The 23015-nt window shown below is 46.0% G+C and overlaps 1 protein-coding gene across 7 annotated transcripts in view; it reads left to right on the top strand.

Annotated features, from left to right (window-relative positions):
- FHOD3 (formin homology 2 domain containing 3) overlaps window positions 1–23015 on the top strand; it is a 524125-nt gene that overhangs the window by 335715 nt on the left and 165395 nt on the right. For all 7 annotated transcript variants that reach the window (XM_055559620.1, XM_055559619.1, XM_055559618.1 and 4 more), the window contains exons 8-9: window positions 7182–7276; window positions 14600–14743. In XM_055559620.1, coding sequence (XP_055415595.1) covers window positions 7182–7276; window positions 14600–14743 — 239 coding nt within the window. The remainder of the gene's footprint in view (window positions 1–7181; window positions 7277–14599; window positions 14744–23015) is intronic.

The following is a 23015-nucleotide window of genomic DNA, read 5'->3' as shown; positions in this document are numbered from 1 at the left end:
GTAGACATGCCAGAGGTGACCGAGGGCCAGCTGAGTACGTCCATTTCTACACAAGTTTATAAATCCGCCATAAATGTGACTCCTCAAGGTGGTTTTGGACTCATTCTTTTGGAGGTTAGGGTGAGAATGGGCATGTTAATGTACAGACCTTTTTAGTAGAAAGGAATTCTTTTGGATGATGAAAAATGGTAGGTTTAAAGAATCTGCAAGGAAAATCAACAAGTGAGCCACAAGTTCTCAGAAATTACTAGCAAATGAAGTTGTCCAAGAACAAATTCCTCTGATTGCTGTATAAACAACACATCCCACACATGGGTTAACGGGAAAGGTTCATTGGTGAGCATGGATGGACAAATTGCTGTTCTGCCAACAGTGGGCCAGTTAGGGAGCAGCAATAAACGCTGAGGGATTTAGGTGTATCATAGGGACTAACAAATGTGTATGAATTAATGAAAATTAAAAGGGCCCCATTTGATCGTGGCAGTTGGCACTTTGGCTCAGGTGCTAGAATGAAACCATGGATTTGAGTTAGTCTCTAAGGCATGGCTCAGTGTCATACCTGTCTGTGTAGACTGCTGGCACGTCTTCTCCTTTGCATGGGTCTTCAAGTCACTTTCCCTTCCTAGTGGACAGGGCCAGGCAGCAAGAGAGAATGGCAGTTAGTAGTCATGGAAGCCCATGAGGAGGCTTTGCTTTGTCATTCTGCCATCATGAAAGACTTCTTCACTCTGGTGATTAGCAGGAAACTGGTCAAGAACCCCCTGCTCCCCTGGGCAGGGTGCCCCCTCCCTCTGACTGTTTGGGTTTCTCTCCCAGACAGAGGGTAGGGGTAAGTGGCCAGATGGGGTACCTTATTTTGAAATTTCAGTCATAAATCTTGAGTCCTGCTAATTTGGTTCAACACTGCTTTTGAAGAGGTGCCATTTTTCATTTGAATGTGAGGTGATGAGATATGACATAATTTTTAAACATGTGTCTCACACATGATTAACAGGGTTGGGGAGGTGGGTGGGGAATCCAGACATCCTTTCAAGCCATCTTGGCTCTGACTTGTGCTCAAGGGTCCATTGCTTTGTGAAGACCGCACAAAGCATGGCGGAGGTTAGAGTGCACAGAACTCAAGCTCTGTTTCCATGGTTATTTGGAGCAGAAGTGTACTCGTTAAGTGTTCATCGCTCACAGTGAAAGACATGGAACATGCCACTGGGACCTTGTGTTTGAGTGTTAGACCAACTCGCATACGAGGACTCATGCAAAATATTTTATTTTCTTTGGAGTTTAATACAGAGACTTGGAAGAGAGTAAGAGGACAAGAGTATTGAGCAGTTTATCCTGTGCTTATTCATTCTGGGTTGAGAGAGGGGTGATGTGGTTTGCTGGGAGGAGGGGGCCTGGCCAGGAAGCCTGCGGGGCAGGCCTGGGGGGCAGCGTGGGTGTCCCCTGCCCACCACCTCCACTGCAGTGACAGCTGCTGCTGTCCAAGTGCCTGCCACACAACAGACGCCGTTCTAAGCGTTCTTCATATGAAATCCATTTGTTTAACAATTATTTAAGTGCCAATCATGTGCCTTTGAACATCAGAGAGAAACCAGGCTGTCATTGATCCTATACTCACTCCAGTGCTGGAGGTGGAGTTGGAGAGAGACGGACAATGATGATGAAGGAAGTGACCATCTCCCGATGTTCTGCATCAGCACTTGGGAGAGGCGACAAAGCACCATATCTCCGGGACGCCTCACAGTGAGCCGCTAGGGTGGATGTCATCTCACCCATTTACATGCCTCCCCCCGAGCCTCTGTTCATTCCACTACTTTGGGGCTCAATTTTGTTCTCTGTTTGTGAAGGGGGAAGGTCGTGTGGTTTGTGATTTTAACATAGGGCCACCCCCTACCCACACATGTTATTCACTCAATCATGTCCAACTCTGTGACCCCATGGACTGTGACCTCTATCCATGGGATTCTCCAGGCAAGAATACTGGAGTGGGTGGCCATTGCCTTCTCCAGGGGATCTTTGTGAGTCAGGGATTTAACCTGGGTCTCCTGCATTGCAGGCAGATTCTTTACCGTCTGAGCCACCAGGGAAGCCCCAGGGAAGCCCCAGGGAAAGTGTTAGTTGCTACCCACACATACACACATGAAACCCCATATGGAGCAGTGAAGGTGTGGATGGGGGTGGCAGTGAACTGGACCATTTAGTTCTGACAGGCGGGCTCCTGGGACAGGTACAACTACTGGTGCTTGATGCAGGCCAGCTGGAGCCCTGAAAAGGTATTTGTGTTGAACTAGAAGAGAAGGCTGGAGAAGGCAATGGCACCCCCACTCCAGTACTCTTGCCTGGAGAATCCCATGGGTGGAGGAGCCTGGTAGGCTGCAGTCCGTGGGGTCGCTAAGAGTCAGACATGACCGAGCAACTTCACTTTCACTTTTCACTTGCATACATTGGAGAAGGAAATGGCAACCCACTCCAGTGTTCTTGCCTGGAGAATCCCAGGGACGGGGGAGCCTGGTGGGCTGCAGTCTATGGGGTCGCACAGAGTTGGACACAACTGAAGTGACTTAGCAGAAGCAGCAGCAGAAGAGAAGGCAATGGCACTCTACTCCAGTACTCTTGCCTGGAAAATCCCATGGATGGAGGAGCCTGGTCGGCTGCAGTCCATGGGGTCGCAAAGAGTCAGACACGACTGAGCGACTTCACTTTCACTTTTCACTTTCATGCATTGGGGAAGGAAATGGCAACCCACTCCAGTGTTCTTGCCTGGAGAATCCCAGGGACGGGGGAGCCTGGTGGGCTGCCGTCTATGGGGTTGCACAGAGTTGGACACGACTGAAGCTGCCGGGGTCCAGCCCCGGCTGATCCAGGGTATTCGAAGCGGGGACGGCGTCGGCGACCTATTTATTTATAAATATTTATCAGAGATATAAAGAGTAATAGAATGAGGATAGCTCAGGAGGAAAATTCAGTGGAGAAAAGAGGCTGAGTAGCTTGGTTTATGCGGGAGACCAATAAAACTTCAAGACAAGAAGTTTGCACCACTTACGTAGGCCGCAGGCGTCCTTCCGTTCTCCCGAAGGAGAGGAGACACTGAGGCCTCCCTGGTCGGATCTTAGAAGCCCAGGCATAATTAGCAAGCATGGCGGGTTCCGCGCTCCAGATGGAGACTCAGCCAGAATTTGAGAGAGAGAGCGACATGGGGAGACCAAGTTTCAGTGAACAAGGCCCGCACTTTATTTTCCAAAGTAGTTTTTATACCTAAAGTTGTGCATAGAGGATAATGGGGGAAGGGGTGGAGTCATGCAAGGACAGCAGTTCCTGGTCCTAATCGAAGCCAGGCTTTCAAACTTATCATATGCAAAAGTTCAGGTGAATTACATCATCTTCTGGCCAGGAGGCCTGTTAAAATTTTAAGAAACTTATCTTTCTCTAAAGGTGATTATTCCAAAGTCAGGCACCAGCCTCCAAAAAAGCATTGGACAAAGCTGCATTCCTATAGGGCAAAGGTGAGGTGGGCTCAGTCAAGAAAAGAATTAACTCAAGGGTCCAACGTTACAAACATTGAGGCTACTACTTACATTTCTGTACACCCATTGTATCAATCAATACACTGCCAAGGACACAGTAGGTAAGGAGTATGGAGACTTAGCAGCAAACATTGGCCCAATAAGTGAAAAACCCTTCACCAATACAATTTCTAATCAATCTTTTAACTACTCAAAAGAATCTGTGTTTAGACAGTTTAGAACATCTCCTGCCTCTCACAGTTGGGAGGCTCTGAACAATCTCATGTGGCCGGAAAAACCTATTCAGGTAGGCTAGAGGATTTCCAAAGGAGTTTGTAGGTTGAAACACTGTCACACCCAGGAATTATTAACTGGAGCTGTAAGCTAACTCTTTTTTCAGAGAGAGGTAGTGGGGGACTGCCCCCGTAAAGTCAGAGGTGTAGGTGAAAGCACAAAGCAGAAAGTAGGCAGACTCTGGTTTGGGGGGTAGATGCTCGAGAATTTCCAGGGGGACTCCTGAGGCTTGATCCCACCTTTGCGTATGCCGAGCCTCCTTCCTCATGACCTTTGTCATGGGCGGAGCTCCTGCACCCGGCAGTGATAGAATTCCAGTTGAGCTATTCCAGATCCTGAAAGATGATGCTGTGGAAAGTGCTGCACTCAATATGCAATATGCACTCAATATGCAATATGCCGGCTCCCGGCATGAAGTGACTTAGCAGCAGCAGAAGGTGTCCTCACCTTCCCCTTCATTCTTCTAAAAATTTATTTTCTTGTCCCCAAACAGTCAAAGGATAGTGAACATGTATCCCAGTAGTGTCTGATTACATGCAAATTTCCAGACTCAAAATCCTTAAATGATAAAAAGGGAATCAGATATTATAAATGAAGAACACTTTTTGTGTATATCTTCTTTAAACTTTATTTAGTTTGGCTGTGCTGGGTCTTCGTTGCTGTGTGGGCTTTGCTGTAGTGGCGGGGCGTGGGGCTCCTCTCTGGTTGCGGTGTCCAGGCCTCTCACTGAGGAGGCTTTTCTTGTTGGGGAGCACGGGCTCTAGGGTGTGAGGGCTTCCGTAGTTGCGGCACGCAGGCTCAGTAGTCGCGGTTCCTGGGCGTTAGAGCGCAGGCTCAGTAGTCGCGGTTCCTGGGCGTTAGAGCGCAGGCTCAGTAGTCGCGGTTCCTGGGCGTTAGAGCGCAGGCTCAGTAGTCGCGGTTCCTGGGCGTTAGAGCGCAGGCTCAGTAGTCGCGGTTCCTGGGCGTTAGAGCGCAGGCTCAGTAGTCGCGGTTCCTGGGCGTTAGAGCGCAGGCTCAGTAGTCGCGGTTCCTGGGCGTTAGAGCACAGGCTCAGTAGTTGTGCACGGGCTTAGTTGCTCCGTGGCATGTGGGATCTTTCCAGACCAGGGATCAAGTCAAATCCGTGTCTCCTGCATTGGCAGGCAGATTCTTTACCACTGAGCCACCAGAGGAGCCCCGAATAAGTTTTTTAATTAAATGAAGCCCCTGTTTGAGTGCTTTCATTATAATGGATCAAGAGGTGCATAGATATGTGTGTCTGCATAAGAGAGAGAAAGAGAGAGGGAATAGACTATTCACCTCCATCTTTGGGATGCTTGCCATTTGCTTCCTTCCTCTCCTTCCACAGGCCCTGTTTGACATCTTTGGCTCCTAAATAAGCAACCAAGAAGCATTTCAGGGCCCCTGAGTCCCACTGGGAATTCTCTGCATCAGTGCTGTCTCTCTTGTACAGGCTTTTCTTTACCCATGTAGAACTCATGTTTTGTACTGAGGTTGGGTGTGAGTATGAGTGACGGAAGTTGCCCTTTTATAAGCACAAGCAGAGGCATTTAGAAAGCTTGACCTACACCTGGACAGTGAGACCTACTGACCACACTGATTATCTTGAGGACAGAAATGGTTACTTCGCCTGGCTATGAAGAAGAGGTGTGGACTTCAAGATAGTTTGATGATAAATGTCAGCAAGAAGATAATTCAGCAGTTAGCACACAAAGGATCATGCTTTTGTGTTAGGAGTAACAAAGGGTTATAGAAGCAGTCATAGACTCCTAGTTTGGACTAACTGAGCAACTAGCCCAAAGGATGGGCTTCCCTGATGGCTCAGAGGTTAAAGCATCTGCCTGCAATGCAGGAGACCTGGGTTCGATCCCTGAGTCAGGAAGATCCCCTGGAGAAGGCAATGGCAACCCACTCCAGTATTCTTGCCTGGGGAATCCCATGGCGGAGGAGCCTGGTGGACTGCAATCCACGGGGTTGCTAGGAGTCGAACACGACTGAGCGACTTCACTTTCAGTCCAAAGGAAAAGGCATTTTTTGTTCCCTTGCTGGGTTCACCAACAGACCTGAAATTCTACTTGTGTCTTTCATGTTTTACAGTAGGTGCCTCATCCTTTTTAAATTCTCTTGTCTTGTCTCCTTACTGTGTGCAGTGAACCCTGTGGCTCTTTAAAAACTACCCCAGTTTAAAGCCACCCTGTACCCTCTCAGAGGTCCCCATTCACGAGTCAGCAGACATTTTATTGAGCACCTACTATGTGCTGGGCACTCTGCCAAGGGCAGAGAGACAAGACAGAAGCCATCACTTCCCTGGGGGAGCTTTGGTTCACAAGACCAGGAAATCAGCTCTGACATAACCCACCCAAGAATCAGCATTTGAAACCCACTGGTTTTAGGTTATTTCAGAATTTACTTTTATCAGCAAAAATAGACAATATCCCTTTGACATCTTTATAGAGAAACCAGGAAGGAGCTGCATGTTCCACACCACCATGCCAAGGGCAAGGCAGCATTTTGCTGCAGATGTTTATCCCCAGAGTAGGAAATCATATCAGGGTGTGTGTCCCCTTTGTGGCCTTCGCTCAGTGATCCTGAACATGGAGAGTTTTCCTGCCCTCCCTGGAGCCATGGGACAACCTCCATGAGCGCCCCCCCCACCAGTCTCACCGAGGAGTCACTTCTTATACCAAACCCTCCTTGACCATCTCGCTTCAAAAGACAGACCACCATTGTTGAGTGGCAGGCGTGGCTAAGCGCTTTGCCTTCTAATTGCTTTTACCCTGTGCTGGCATGTGTTCTGTGTTTGTGCCTGACTGTTCCTTTTGACTGTAGACCTTCTGAGGGCCACCTTCTAGAGGCCCAATTCCTTGTACCTGGTTGATGCTAAATAGTATTTGTGACTTGATACAATGGAGATAATATACTTCTGTTCTGGAAATGTTTGCTAGACAGACCTTTCACTGTTACTGTTTTGAGTCCTTTGCTTGAGTGACTGTAAAGCTCTCCTGAATCCTCTTTCCTTACAGGAGATGGACACACACAGAGAGTACTTCCAGAACATTTCCATACTCAGAGAGTAAAATGCATGGTCTAAAAAAGCTACATATAATTGGATTTTTTAAAATATTGCCTATTTAGTATAAAGGGAAATTTTCAAGCAAACTGATAGGCATCCGACATGAGGAATATACATTTTCAAGTAGACAAGGATGACACGGCATATCATCAAAACGGCATATCATCACCTCATTGGAAGGATGTACAGAGTCATGCTTCGAAATTTGGTGAAAGGCGCTCCTGTCATTGGGTGATGAGTCTGGATAAACTGTGATGTGAGTTGGATAAGGAGTCCCGAATTGCTGTTTCTCATGATTTTTGCTTTATTCATAGGAGTCACACCCTGGTCAAATATCATGGAAATCCTGGAGGAAAAGGATGGGGTCGACACAGAATTGCTGGTTTACGCGATGACTTTAGTGAACAAGGTTGGTTGATGTTTGTTGTGGGTTGAATTGTGTCTCCCACAAAAGACGTTGAAGTCCTGACCCCGGAGCCAGTGAATGTGATCTTATTTGGAAATGGGATTTTTGCAGATGAGGTCATTAGGGTGGGTCCTAATCCAGTAGGAATGGTGTCCTATAAGAAGAGGAAAGAAGAAGCACACAGAGGGGAGACAGCGTACACACTCGTCCACAAGGAAGGCGGCCTTTGAAGGCAGGGCTGCAGGTTGGAGTGATGCATCTGCAACCGAGGACCACCAAGGATGCTGAGGATTGCCAGCAACCAGTCCCGGATGCAGCAAGGAAGGGCCCTCCCCAGGGCCTTCAGGGGTAGCATGGCCCACCCGACCCCTTTTTTATCTTTCCAAAACCAGTTTTTTCCTTTTTAAAGCTCTGCCATGTTTCTAGTGGGCACCAAAGGCCACCTGCCACACTCACACTGGGTTGTCTGTGCAGCCAGCGAACAGTCTGGCCACCAGCAGACCAGGCCAGAGAGGTCCCCTGGGGCGGCTCTGTCCGGCTGCTGGTCCTGAAAGCTTCTTGCTCCAGTTCACCTGCAGTGACTTTTCCCTCCAACTCCCAGATCTTCATGCTGAGCCCGCGACAGCCCTGAGACGGGAGCGGCCAGGACTGAAGCACGGGGCTTTGATGATGTTCCCACCTTCTAGCCTGTGAAGGTGCTTGCCTTCATCAAGGTCCCACAGCATGGCTCAGCCAACCTTAGCCCCAGAAGCACAGAGGGATCCACCTGGAGAGACAGTGTTCAGGCAGCCTCTGTGGCCCATGTAATTGGTCTTCAGCCTACAGTTTCCCAAGTTTTGAACCTCATTTCAGTCATTGTAAGCCACTCAGTTTGTGGTACTTTGTTATGGCAGCCCAAGGGAACTAGTACATGTGAAAACCTAAAATTTGCCCTCTGAAGAAGCCCACGCCATGTACACCCCCATGCTGGTGGCTGGAACACGCTTCAGCATGCCTTTTCATTAGAGGAGACCCTTTACACACACACATGGCGTGAGTGCGTGTGTGCTGGTGTTTGTACATGTGAAGGCCCGAGTTGTCTGCCAAGTTTCTAGACTTTGGTTTTTCTAGTGAAACCAGAAAGAGGATAGCAAGACTTTTATGGCTACTTTTCCTATTTTTCCTTATTTTTTTCCTTAAATTTCCTACATTTTTCCTTAATATAGATGAACAAGTTTTACTCTAAGGAGATGATTCTCGATCGGGCAGAAAAGCAAGCACTCTTATTCTGCAGCTGGTTGAACTCTGGCCGTGGGGGCCAGGTGAGGGTTCCTGAAGGTGGATCCCATCCTCTCCTATGATGGTGACCTGACCCTTGTGCCCTCATTCTACCCATCGCATCCTCCCTGGTCACCAGCTCGTGGGGCAGTAGCTGTCTTCAGTGTCCATCCTGAGGTGCTCTGACAGTGGGTCCCACGCTGACCAGGGACAGCCCACTCTCAGGACTGGGGTTCCCTCAGTGCCCTGGCCCTTCCTTATTAATAACTGAGGGAGGGTGAGATGGTTATCTTCGCCCTGGACCCCAGACAGCACTTCAGCCACCCCAAGGCCCTGCCTTTGTACTCTCCAGGGTGCCAGGTACAAGCCTAAGGACCAACTGCAGTGATGGTTAATTCTTTAGAAAGGACTGAGACTCTCTTCCTGAAATATATCTGGAGAAATATGAACTGAGAAATATGAATTGGTAGAAAGCAACGTAATTATGAGAAGTAATTCTACTAGATATTAAGATGTTGTGTAAACTTTAAGGATTAAAACAATGTGGTCCTGACTTTTTCCTTGGCAGATGGCTGAAGCAGAGGGGCTGGAAACAGACCTCAATGTACATGCAATGCACCCTGTAATTGAAATCCACAGGGATGGTCAGCGCCATTTATGACCGAGAGAGGTTTTGCTAAGTGGAAATAAACGAAAACATGCTTTGACTGTATAGCAAAATAAATTTCGGAAAGATTGAAAAGTTCAATGTAACACACCAAACTGTAGAAAAATAAGAAGAAACAGAGGTGAAAATCAACTGGTCTCTGGTCAGTGAAGGTTCGTTTAATAATATAACCAGTCAAAAATATTCCAAAGAAAGGGACTTAAATATTTCACTGTATTAAACTATAAAAAGTCATATTTACAAATTGAAAACCACCAATAAAAACTAAAGGCAAGTGGCAAACTTGGAATTAATTTCCAAAAATTGGGCAGAAAAGGGTACTATCCTAAGTATATTGGGTTGGCACAAAAGTTGGTTCAGATTTTTCCTTAAGCTGGTCTGGAAAACACAAACGAACTTTTTGGCCAACCCAGTAGTATGACCCCAGTCGACAAATGAATGACATTAACCCTACTAAGCTTGAAAGAAATATGTAGTTAAACAGCAAGTCATTTTCTCTGGGTCACATGGGCAGTGATTGCTTTTTAATTGAATGCCAGTTATTGATGAGGTCATGGGAAATTTCCTACAGTCCTGGTGGGAAACAGACACCCCTTTTCTGGACAATAATCCTAAGAACTCAAGGTTTTATTTGCAAATCTCTTTGTGAGTTGATTTAGCATACAATTTGAAAGCAATTTTCTGTTGGCTTTTGAAGATGAAGGTCATCTATTTCCTGTCATTTTCAGTCACTGACCTTGTATTGGAAAACACTGAATTCAGAAAAAAAAAAAAAAAAGGCATTTTCACTCTTGGGCAGCATGTTCACTTAGTGGTGGAGGCCTTGCGTGGTTCTGTAATGACCCCGGTGGCAGCCATGTGACTTGGGCTTCTGCTGCTAATCGCTGGCCAGGACCCAGTGCGTGTCACTCTCCTTGGCACCATATGGCCTCCAACATCCAGGAATTCCTCGCTTACTCTTTCTTTTCTGGTGGTTGCATCCCATATTTGTTAGTCCTGGCCCAAGGGAAGGTTCCAAGGACACGATTCCAGGTGCCATCCTTTCCTCAGAAAGATCATCAGGCACCCATATGGGGTTTGTTTGTTTTTGCTGAATTTTAGTCACATTGATCATTTCGGTAACGTCCTCTGAGACCCGAAACATCATCATGTGTTGACGTGCTAATGTGGGTCTGGAAAAAATGCAGACTCTGAAATCGGGGAAATTGTATTGCTTTTCTGACTTTTCTTTCAACAAAATGGAAGGAGGCCTAATAAAATGGAATTCAAAACATTAACACTTTTATGACAAAACAAGGGTACGAAATCCTAGCCTGCTCAGGGCTCTGAGACTGAAGCCTACTCTCTTGGTTAAACAGACACATTAGTGAGGGGTTTCCAGGATCCAGACTGATCCCTGCTGAGCTCTTCCCCTCTCCTCCATGTCATCAGTAGATCTGAGCGAGCATCAGGAACGAACCATATCTCACCCTGCAAGCTGCAGTCGTGTGGAGTCCTGTCCCAATCCAGCCGCAGTCCTCTCAGTGGGCCTCCCTCACTTTGGGAGCTCAGATATTGATCACCTTGTAGAATCAGATGAGGAAGGTGGGGACATGAATAACAAGAGGTGGCACTGTGGGGCTGGCTTGGAGCATTCAGGGAAGGCGGCACCAGGGAGCCCTGGGGAGGGAAGTTATTCTAGTGGAGCCCGGGGTGGGTGAGTAACCTGATGGGATTCACACTGAGGGTTTGTATTTAGATTCGACTGTAAGGCTTTTTAAATTATCATACAGTAAAATTAACTCTTTTCTTTTGGAATTTAGCTGCAGAAGTTCTAAAACATATGTAGTCATGGATGACCTTCACAATTAGCATATAGAACAGCTCCATGTCTCCCCAAAATCTCACACTCATGTTATCCTTTTGTAGTGACATCCTGATCCCCTATTCATGTCCCTGACAACCACAGATTTATTCTCCATCACTGTAGTTCTGTTATTTCAAAAGTGGGACCCATACAGGATGTAACTCTTTGAGACTGACTTCTCTCACTCAGCACAGTGCCTTAGAGATTCATCTATGTCACTAGGTGTATTAATAGTTTGCTCCTTTTCACTGCTGTGTAGTGTTCCATTGTGTAAATACACCACCATTTGTTAGCTCTTCATCCACTGAAGAGATTTGGGTGTCCACAGCTTTTAATTTTCACAAATGCTCCTGCTGCAATGAACACTTGTGTATAGGCTTTCACTACCCTGGTTTTATCCCTCAAGAAGGATTTGATGGAATAAGTGAAAACCCAGGGAAAGGAAAACAGAATGTTTGCTCAGACAGAGATTTCTCCCTTGAGAGGGACTGTAAAGATTTACTTGTCACAAATCCTGGCAAGACAAGGTCTGAGAGAAACCAGGAAGGGGGTCCCTAGTATCGTCTGGGAGTGGAGGTGTCAAGAGACATTTGCTCACAGAGTTTTCTGGAGTGGCTTCCACCTTTGCCAGAAGTAGGCACATTGGCCATGAGTGTCAGGGTAGACATGGGAAGACAGGGCCTAGGAGGGGTGAGAGCGTGGCAGAGTTTGCTGAACATGTTAGAGAATCTGCTGAAAATAGGTGAGTGTGTGCTTTGGGGCTGCACAGCCCCCTCCCTGTGCGGACAGAGAGACAAGCCATCTTTGACTGTGGTGGGAGGCCAGCTCCCCTACGGCCACACGTGAGAGGGGGTGGCATCTGGATATGGCTGAGGCCCGCATTTTCACCATGAACATGCAGGAACTTCTCAATACCCTCAGTTCTGCGCCTCTTACTGAGCACGGCCTCCCTGAGTCTGGTTCTATAGGCCTAATGGTTTAATTTTTTTATAGTAATCCCCCTACCATGCCATCAGGGTTGGGCTTGCAAAGGCAATGGGGATTAGTTCTAGGAATTTAACCCCCTGGATTGAAAGAATCTCGATTGACTCTCTGCAGGGAAGAAAAGGGAAGAAGAAGGGAGGGGAACTAATGCTGAGGAGACACCAGAGGCCTCTCTCTGTGCCCATCCTACCTCACCCCTACCCCACACTACTGTGTAGAAAGTTTTGGATCTAATACTGAATGTCAGCTTACCTATGATGGGCAGGTCAGCAGTTAGGACACCTCTGGTCATTAGCCCTGCCCTGGCCTTTATGTCACCATTTCCCTCTTCCTCATCTTTTATTTATTTACTATTTATTTGGCTTATTTGGGGCTTCCCTGGTGGCTCAAACAGTAAAGAAACTGCCTGCTATGCAGAAGACCTGGGTTTGATCCCTGAGTCGGGAAGATTCCCCTGGAGAAGGGAATGGCAACCCACTCCAGTATTCTTACCTGGAGAATTCCATTTACAGAGGAGCCTGGTGGGATTCAGTCCATGGAGTCACAAAGAGTCGGACATGACTGAGTAATTAACACTTGCTCGCTTGCTCATTTTTGCACAGCTCAGTGCTCTGTCTTCTTTTCAGTGTGCAGGCTTCTCTTCTGTGGCACGTGGCTTATCTGCACTGCAGCATGTGGGATCATCCTTCCCAGCCAGGGATCAAACCCGCATCCCTGCATTGGAAGGTGGATTGGTAACCACTGGACCACCAGGGAGGTCCCTCCCTCTCTTCATCTTTTAACAAGTTCTAGAGTTTTCAGTAAAACAAAAGATGGACTTGTTCTGATGAGAAGGTTCTTTGGGTGGGTGTGTGCTTTTTAGGTTAGGCCAGTGGACTGCTGTCTGCTAACCCAGCGGTGACCGCCTTGCCTGGCACCTGCAGACACCCACATACGCTTGCACACTTGGTCACTTCAGTGTGAGCACCTGTTTGTTTATCACAGCTGCTGACTGGTTCACAGCCTTCCGTTCGGTGTCCTTGCTGGGGCTCCTGATGGATTAAGCTGTTGCATCACAGCTATTTTTCTTTAGTTTTTGGTTTCAATGCCTGTGAGTTGTATCCTCTTTGTTCAGCGTGGAAGAGAAATAGCCATTATTTGGGTTAGGGGCAGAGATATTTCTTTCCAATATTCATAGCCCCAAAATAGAAGTGTTAAAAGAAGTTGGTACCATGAGAGGATCCGTCAGAAAATATTGGTCTTTTTCCTTTCAAGCCAAGTCAACATGTTTAGAATAATTTTGAAATGCAGTAATAGTGAAATAAACAGGGAGTAAAGCTCTGTGTCTGAAATTCAAGTCCAGAGCAATTTGTTTAGAAGGCACGAAGACTGGAATAGCAGGTCTGAGCACAGGATTTTATTAGTTATTATTTGGTAACTTCCTGCTACCTCCCCACCCTCATCCCCCTCATTTATAAGATAAGGGGCTTTGAGTAAATCACCCCAAGTGTCCTTCCAGCTCTAAGCAGAGGCCTGATCTGAATATCATCCTTCTTTTAGGAGGGATGGGATAAGAAGGAAGGTGGGAGGGGATTCAGGATGGAGGGAACACGTGTATACCTATGGCTGATTCATATTGATGTATGGCAAAAACCATCACAATATTGTAAAGTAATTATCCTCCAATAAAAATAAATACATTTTAAAAAACAAAGAGAAGCAGAATCCAAAGAGAAGTTGACTTTTTCTTTCTTGGGTTATCTTTTTGTCTCTTGGTTGCCACTTTGAAATTTCTCATATTGCCATAAATATCTTAGACCAAGGGGAAGGCCTACAGAACCGAAAGAAAAGGGAATCATTAAATTGTTCTAACTCTAGCTGTTGGTAGATCAACCTTAACAGGAGTTTCTGAGTATGTTAGTTTTCAATTGCCATGTAACAAATTATCACAAAGTTAGCAGCTTAGAATATCACAGACTTACCATCTTGCAGTTTCCATGGGGGCAGGGCCCAGTGCCCCCCGCCCCACTGGGCGCTCTGCTGAGTCTCACAAGGCTGCAGTCAAGGTGTCAACCAGGGCTGGCGTCTCGTCTGGAGCTTGGATTTCCCTTCCAAGCCTTTGTGGTTGTTGGCAGAGCTCACTTCCTTGCAGCTGTGGGACTCGTGGCAGCTTGCAACTTCTTCTGGGCCAGCAGGATAATGTCTCTGCTGGTCTCTATGCTCAGAAAAGGCCTAACCCCCTTTTAATGGCTCACCTGATTAGGTGAGGCCCACCTGGCTACTCTCCCCTTTTTCAGACTTAACTGATTTGGGATCTTAATGCCCTTTGGCCTTTGCCCTATAATGTCATGTCATTAGAGTGTCCTGCCTACACTCAAGGTGGGGGATCGTATAGCACCTCTACCCCAGGGGGTGGGATCTTGGGGTTCAGTCTGCTTACCACACTAAAGAAGCTTTTTTCTCCAATGAACTTGTCATCTGTCTTGCTTTGCTCCATTCTTATACTCATGGCCACTGGCTACCATGCAAAAGATGTCCCGAGAGCCTTGTGACAGTCCCCTAAGACACTGTGTTCTGTTCTTTTTTCATCCAGACCTTGTCCGGTTTGCCAGACCAGGACACCTTCTACGACGTGGTGGACTGCCTGGAGGAGCTGGGCATTGCAGCCGTGTCCCAGAGGCACTTGACCAAGAAAGGGACTGACCTGGACTTAGTGGAGCAGTTGAACATCTATGAGGTAAGAGGATATGCCTTTTAAGGGCCTTGTACAGCTCAGACACGTCAAAGGCTGAGATAAACATCCTCTAGACCAGTGGTTCTGCATGCAGTGTGGCAGCATTAGCAACACCTTGGAGCTGCCAAAATGCAAGTTCTCAGGCCCACCCGAGAGCTGCTGAAGCAGAAACTGAGGCTGGGCTCAGATCAGGCTGGGTGTTGTACGACCCTCCAGGTAATTCTGAGAACACTCCAGTGTGAGAATCCCTGATCTAGGGGAAATGTGCTAGCTTGCTTGCTTATTGATTGATTGCTATTTTCTTTTAAAGAACATTCATTCTTGGTGGGGAGAGAGAATGAAAGAGAGGCACAGAAAGCATGTTTCATATCCTGCTGGTAGAACTTCTGGCAGGCTCTACATACTTCGTAGGGTCCAGTGCAGAATGAAAATGTGGGGAAAAAGTGCTATAAGAGATACTAAACTTTTTGCTTCCTTCTGCCTTGCCTCTTGCCTCATTATGATATATATTTTTTTAATTTTTAAAAATTCTTTTACTTATTTTTGGCAGCTCTGAAAAGTTAAAAAGTGAAAATTGTGTCCGACTCTTTGTGACCCCATGGACTAAACAGTCCATGGAATTCTCCAGGCCAGAATACTGGAGTGGGTAGCCTTTCCCTTCTCCAGGGGATCTTCCCAACCCAGGGATCAAATCCAGGTTTCCCGCATTGTAGGCAGATTCTTTATCAGCTGAGCCACCAGCAAAGACCACGAATACTGGAGTGGGTAGTCCATCCCTTCTCTAGCAGATCTCTGGGTCTTTGTTAATGCATGCAGGCCCTTCCTCTCTAGTTGCAGCAAGCAAGGGCTACTCTCGTGGTGCTTGGGCTTCTCATGGTGACAGAAAGCTTCTCTTGTTGTGGAACATGGGCTTTAGGGCATCTGGACATCAGTATTTGTGACTCACAGGCTCTAGAACATGGGCTCAGTTGTTGTGGTGCGCGGGCTTAGTTGCCCTGTGGTATGTGGAATCTTTCTGGAGTAGGAATTGAATTCATATCCATTGGCAGGTGAATTCTCAACCACTGGACTACCAGAGAAGTCTCTGTGGTATTTGTTTTTTTTTTTTTTTTTCTTTTGCTACAAGTATGTACTCTTTGAAGAATATTTGGAAAATACCAAAAAATGTAAGATAAAGAAATCACCCATAATTTTATTTACTAACTGTGGTTAACATACTAGTCTGTTTTTCTAGCCTATCAGCTCAGCTTCCCTCATGGCTCAGTGGTAAAGAATCCACCTGCAATGCCGGAGATGTGGATTCAATCCCTGGGTCAGGAAGATCCCTTGGAAAAGGAAATGGCAACCAGTATTCTTGCCTGGAGAATTCCATGGACAGAGGAGCATGGCAGGCTGCAGTCCATGGGGTCACCAAAGAGTCAGACACAACTTAGTGGCTAAGCAAGAACAACTGTGGAGACAATAGTCTGTATACAGTGTCGTGTACTGAATTTTTATTAGTAAATATGTTTGAACCATTTTGTCATTGAATCATCTTCAAGAATTTAGTGTTATTAGAAACATAATATCCTGTCTGTATGCAAGTACCATAATACATATAATCAGTTTCTCTTTGTTCAGATTTGATGACTTCCAAGATTTTGCAATTATAAATGCTGTTACAATGAGCAGCTTTGTTCATAAATCTGTGTGCACAGCTGGCATCCTAGGAGAGAGATTTCCCAGCTAAATGGCTCCACTGTAGCCTTCGCTGGGTAGAAGTAGAGAGACTAACATGTAACTCACTACTTCCTAAAAGTTACTCTCATAAGTGTCAAGCTGAGGAACAGAGCAGAATTATCTTTGTACAATCTTAGGAGAAATCAGAGGAAACTGAGCCAGAGAGTCTGCGGTCAGAGCACAAAGCTTCCCACAGCCAGCCAGCCAGCTCCCTGTGCTCCTGCTTAGGGCACCTTCTCCTCTAATGTGAGCCTCACTTAGTTACCCAGTTATCTGCTCACACTTTCATGTTTTGTTTTCAGTGAGTGATGGAGGGGTATGGAAGACAGGATAACGTAGGAGTGCAATAAGAATACTAAAGATGGAGAAGGAAGGGAATAGACAATTGGCTCACAGGACTGTAGAAGACGGACTTTCCCCAGTACAGACACCTCCCTTCCTCACCCCCTTAACTCCTGTTCGGAGCCCCAATCTCTACTCAACCAGGGGCTTATATGATTCTAGCTTGAGATTCTGTGCGGTCAAAAAGAATGATTGTGTGTCCGGCAGCTGGGGCTAGCAAAGTTAAAGCGTCAGGTTCCTTCTTAAGTTTTTCAAAGAGGCTGCTTGTGTCTTTGAGTCAACTCTGGTGAATAGCTGAGTCATTTTCACGTCTGAAGATTCAACTGGCTTGAGGACACATTCTGTTTGTTGAAGGGAGAAAATCAAGTCCTGCTAAATAATACCACTCACAGCATAATTTACATCTACAGTACACTGTGGCTGAGACTTCTTAGGGTTTTATATGACAGTTGCTTGAGTTTCAATCCAGACATAGCCACCATATACCAGAAGGCAGCATCATACGGGTGAATTTCCCACCAGTGAACCAACGGGGAGAGAATTTTGCAAAGCATGCTGGCTCCCTCCCCCAGGAGACTGCTTTTGGCTTTGGGGCACACTTACTTTCCAGCCTACCTGACTCTCAAGCTACCTCCCCGTCCTCCTCTTTCCATTCATGCTGAAAGTTTCACAAGGTGTTCTGTGTGCACCATCTTTCTTTAGTCAAATGGCATCTGCTTAATAGTTTAGCATTAAGTGCGTATCATTCACAACTGTAGATTATATGTGTCACTCAAAGAACAACAAAGCGAACACCCATTGCGATAGTTAACTTTATGTATCAGCTGGACTGGGCCACAGAGTGCCCAGATATTTGATCAGACATCACTGTGTGTTGGTGCAGTGTGTATCCTTAACCTTCCAGATGAGGTTAACACTCACACTGGTAGACTGAGTAAAGAAGATTGCCCTCCTCCCTGTTGGCAGGCCTCATCCAACCCGTTGAAGGCCTGAATAGAACAAAAGGCTGAGCAAGAGAGAGTTCACTCTCTGCTGGATGGAAATGATCTGGGATGTAGGTTGCCTCTTACCTGTGACCTCCAGCTGGAACTGACATTGGCTTCCTTGGTTTCCAGGCTTTTGGGCCATAGCTCTTGGGACTTCTCGGCTGCCATAATCGTGTCGGCCCATTCCTTATAGTAAATCTCCATATATAACTGATTTATTTTGTTTCTCTGGAGAGTCCTAATATACTTGTGTTTAAGAACAAGTATATTACCAGTAACTCAGAAGTGTCCTCAGTGGCCCTTCCTGGTGTCATTCAACTAACTCCCAGCACCATTCTTCTGCTTTTTTTTTTTTTTTAAATAGTTTTGTCTGAAAATAGCTATTCTTTGAGCTAACACAAATGATCAGATTATCAAGTAAGAATTGACCATCTGAGATCTTGCTGTCTATAGCAGAGCTATACTAATCTGTCTAGGCTACTAATTTCCGGAATACACAGGTGCGGGGATGCAGGGAGAGATCTGGGCCATCCCTTGTGACTCCTAGGTCTTTTTTTCATGCATCAGATGTGGGCTTTCTGACCCAGAATAATAGACAGGGTTTCCAAGTGTGGTTTCCAAGTCACCTTGCCCTGCGAATAATATTCAGTTATGAAGCATCTCTACTACACAGCCCAGAGTGTCATGGCTTATCAATCCATAAATTATGTGTTTACTTAGTATACTTAGTAGTATAGGGGATCCTTAGCCAATCCTGGCCTGCTAAAGGCATTCCAGATATAAGAACTCTCATTTTAGGAAATGTCATCAGGCTGTTTATTCTATAGTCTAGTTATTAGCATATTTACGAAAGATCAGATGGAGTCATTGCCTTCTTTCTTTCCCTAGAAGCATCACTCCTGCGGAAGGGGTGGAGGGATTCTAGGCCAGCTGCTTTAACTCCTTCCTCCCTGTCTGTATCCCTAAACAACACATGGCTTAATTTTGTCTTTTTATAAATGGGACCGTACCACGTGTGTCCTCCTGCAGCTTCTCTTTTGCTTGATTTTGAGGCCTACCCATGTTGCTATGAGGAGTTCTAGTTTGCTCATTTTCACTGCTGATGAATATATCCCAATTTATCTATCTGCTCTTCACTTAGATGTTGGCTAGCTACAGTTTTGTTGCCATGACAATGCTACCATGAGCGTTCTTGTCCTTTTTCCTTTGTGTGTGTGTCTGCATGTGCAATACTTATTATGTTTGGATATCAGTTCTGTTCTTGCTTTGTAAAAATATTTAGAAGCTTTTCTTTTTTCTTTCTGCCCTTGTCTCTGGTCTTTGGTTATCTGATAGAGCTCCCTTGGGAAATTGTGTGGGCTTGTAATGATGATGATGGAGGGGCAGAAGAGGAGTGTGTGTGTGTGTGTGTTTGTGTGACTGTGTGTGTGTGTGTGTGTTGGAGGCAGGAGATCTTTGGTAACTATGCTTTATTCTATGGATATTGGTCTATGTAAACTTCCTATCTTTATTGGGATTGGCTTTTCTAAATCATATTTTCCTAGAAAATATCCATTTCATCTGGATTTTTAAAGTGATTACTAAAGAGCTATGTAAATAGTCTCTTATGAATGTTTCTAATTTCCTTTCCTTGAGAAGTTATTTTCCTTTGTTAATTTTTGTGGTTGTAATTTCTCCCCCTTTTTCCTCTAGGTTAACTAGTGGTTTGTCTATTTTGTTGTTGTTAATTTTGACTTATATATGATTTTCAGTGCTCTTCTGTTTTATAACTCAAAACATTTTTATCTTTATGATTTCCTTCTTAAATTTTCTTTCAGTTTACTTGGTTGTCCTTTTTTTAGATTTTTGAGTTGTTTATCTGATTCATTTCTTTTTATCTTTTAACCATCTTCTCATTCCTGGAATATAACCCACTTGGTCATGATGTGTGTTTTTTTTAATGTGCTTTTGGAATTCTGTTTGATACTAATTTGCTTAGAGTTTTAGACAAATAGTCATAAGTAGAGCTGGCCTCCATCCTCATCCTTCCCCCAGCTTTTCCTCTCTTCCTTTTTTGTATGCCGTCCCTATCAACTTGGACATCACTGTTATGCTCACATCATAAAAGAGCGGTGCTGGCGGGCCTGAGGCCAGTCTTGTACATTGATGCTGTGCCATGCACTGCTGGTGACTGTGTCTGTGGGCGTCTCCAGGGTGCGTCTCTGACTGTTCCTCCTCAGCGTCCCTCCTGGCTCTTTCTTCTCTGTCTCTTCCTTCTCAGTGTTGGGGTTTCTTCATCAGACCTCCTCTCTCAGTCTAGGCAGCCTGAGCTGCGACTCACCCAGTGAGTTCAGCAGCTTTGACTGCAGCTGATACCTTGACCTGAGCTGTCTGCAAGGTTCAAGGCTGCCTGCCCCTCTGCCTGCTTGTCTTTATGCATTATGTTCATTTATTCACTGAAGGTATGTCATGCACTCTGAACATTCAGAGATAGAAGATCTGTCCCTGTCCCAAGAAACTGACATTCTGTAATCTCAGACAATCTGTAATCAGCAGGTGGCTGATTTCCCAGCAGCTATATGTGATGGCATAGAGGGTCATGGAAGGTGTCAGAGGAGCTCACATTATGTCAGACAGAGCCACCTAGAAGCTGCAAATGACATGACCCAGCCCTCACAAACCCCTTTATTCCCCACCCCCCAACCCCATGACAAAACAAAACTCCTGCATAGTCTGTTCATTTCTCTACCTCTGCAAAGAACAGTCTCCCAGGTTACAAACCTGGCGCTGTCCTGGACCTCCTTCTCTCTCCCCCCATCCTCATACTTGGAGGTCTAATGGCTGAAGACTGAAATTTCTTCTCCATTCCCCTAGCTCAGGCTCTCTTTGTCTCTTGCCTGGATTGTTGCAATAGCCTTCTCATTCATTTGTTCACCTGTGAGTCCATTCATTGAACAGAGCTTCACTAAGCACCGATTCTGTGCCCGGCACTATTCTAGGCCACGAGACTCAGCAGCAAACTAGACAGACAAGGCCAGTGCCCTGAGGGGATGCACAGTCTCATGGGGTGTAGAATTGCTGGAGACAAGGCCACAGCAGCTCAAAGGCCACAGATGGTGTTGCCTCTTGAACTAACTCAAGGCATTCCAGCTTCACCCCACGGGCTGTGAAAAAGTTTTTAAGGATTTTTGTTCATTCATTCCTTCGCTCTTGTTCATTTTCCGAAATGGAGGAATGGACCGTGACCGAGTGCATGAGTCAGCTGATAGCCCGAGGCTGCTGGCATGTCTGTGAAGAAAAGAGACGGGGTGAGCTGGAGGTGAGACACTGGGTGGATGGGCCACCACCACCGGCCTGAGGTCGTGGCCCAACACAGGACAGTGACAGAGTGGGGAGCCATGGAGGAGCTCTGCCTGGTGTGAAAGGAGGCGTGATGAGGGCCAGGGCCTGGGGAGGATGGCACCTGCAGGACCGCATCCCCAGGGGCTTCTCAGCTTATTCCCTCTTCCTGCTGCTGCTGCTGCTGCTAAGTCGCTGCAGTCGTTTCCGACTCTGTGCGACCCCGTAGACGGCAGCCCACCAGGCTCCCTGGGATTCTCCAGGCAAGAACACTAGAGTGGGTTGCCATTTCCTTCTCCAGTGCATGAAAGTGAAAAGTAAAAGTGAAGTCGTTCAGTCGTGACCGACTCTTAGTGACCCCATGGACTGCAGCCTACCAGGCTCCTCCATCCATGGGATTTTCCAGGCAAGAGTACTGGAGTGGGGTGCCATTGCCTTCTCTGTCCTCTTCCTAATTCCCTGCAACTGAAAACAAGGGGTCCTCCTCAATGTCAGGGCTAACTACACCATTCCTCCATTTCGGAAAATAAACAAGAGTGAAGGAATGAATGAACAAAAAATCTTAAAAACTTTTTCACAGCCCGTGGGGTGAAGCTGGAATGCCTTGAGTTAGTTCAAGAGGCAATACCATCTGCGGCCTTCGAGCTGCTGTGGCCTTGTCTCCAGCAATTCCTAAGATGTTGCTGAAGTTGCAGCCACACTCAACTCCTCTTGTTTCCTGAGCGTGAAAGGCAGGTCACCGCGGAGCTTCCCTTCTTCCGTTCTCCTTGCTTTGCCTGGAGTGTTCTTCCTTCCTGTTCTCGGGTTGGCGGACTCCTCCTTCCCCTGTAGGAGTCACCTCAGATGTCCCCTTGTCTGCAAGACCCTTTGGCAAGGTGTAGGAGTCCCTGGGCTTGTTGCCTGCACTTTGTTTATAACCCAGGAGGGAACGCTTGCCTGTGTGCACACCTCACACTGAACAGTCCTCAGGACGCACTTGCCTATCCATTTGCCTTTGTCATCTGTGACTTTCTTCTTTAACCTCTGTGCTCAGCAGTGCCCTTGCCCAGAGTAGAAGTTAAGTACTTGAATGAAGTTCTCTTAAATATCACCGATAGATTCTGGGCTGAAGGAAGGGCATGATTTAATCAGAAATCATCCACCTTTAAGGGAAGATGCCTTGGGTAATCACTCAAGGTGACAACTGAATGCTTGGGGTACCAGATAGAGTTAGGATTTTTAAACCTATCTAAAAATTAATGCACTTTTAAAAGTGTTTGGTGCCATTGGACAACTAAGTTCATTATAGGTGGGGGCAGTAAGGAGCCTATAAGCAGTACTGATATTTTCCTCACGAAAGATTATAAATGTTTCAAGCCATTGCAGAGAACTTTGTTGGGCTTCTAGAATTCTTCTACACAGTGGAGGATGTCTGGTGACCATATGTCCTGGACTTTCTGGGGATAGGCCCAAATGCAGTTAATTTTAGAAATTTTACCATTTTAGAAAGGTAATTTAATCCATGTTTAATTAAATTCATTTGAATTGTTATAGTTCCAAATGATTTTTTCAAATACATAATTTCACAAATCAAAATCAAAAATCTTTTTTTTTTTTTTGGATTGCGTTCTCACTTTTGATGCTGAAAATGTGGTCCTAGTAATGGGAAAGGCATCTGAGAGCTGAAGACTATGGGGGTGAGGAGTGATTGTTACTGTTAGGAATAATTAATAGGTCCAGTCTCTTCAAATCCTTCCTTGTCATAGTTGATTTTTAAAATGTGTATCAGTTAGCTGCATAACAAATGTGCCAAAAAGAGTGGTCTTAAAACAGCAGGTTTTGCTCATCATTCTGGGGGTAAGAAATTTTGGCCTGGTTCAGCTGAGAGATTCTCATAGAGCTGCAGTTATCTGATGACTTAACTGGGACTC

This window comes from Bubalus kerabau, chromosome 21, assembly GCF_029407905.1.
Source record: "Bubalus kerabau isolate K-KA32 ecotype Philippines breed swamp buffalo chromosome 21, PCC_UOA_SB_1v2, whole genome shotgun sequence".
In the NCBI taxonomy this organism is placed as follows: Eukaryota; Metazoa; Chordata; class Mammalia; order Artiodactyla; family Bovidae; genus Bubalus; species Bubalus kerabau.
The sequence above is the reverse complement of the archived record's forward strand: the minus strand, read 5'-3'. Positions and strand labels throughout refer to the sequence as shown.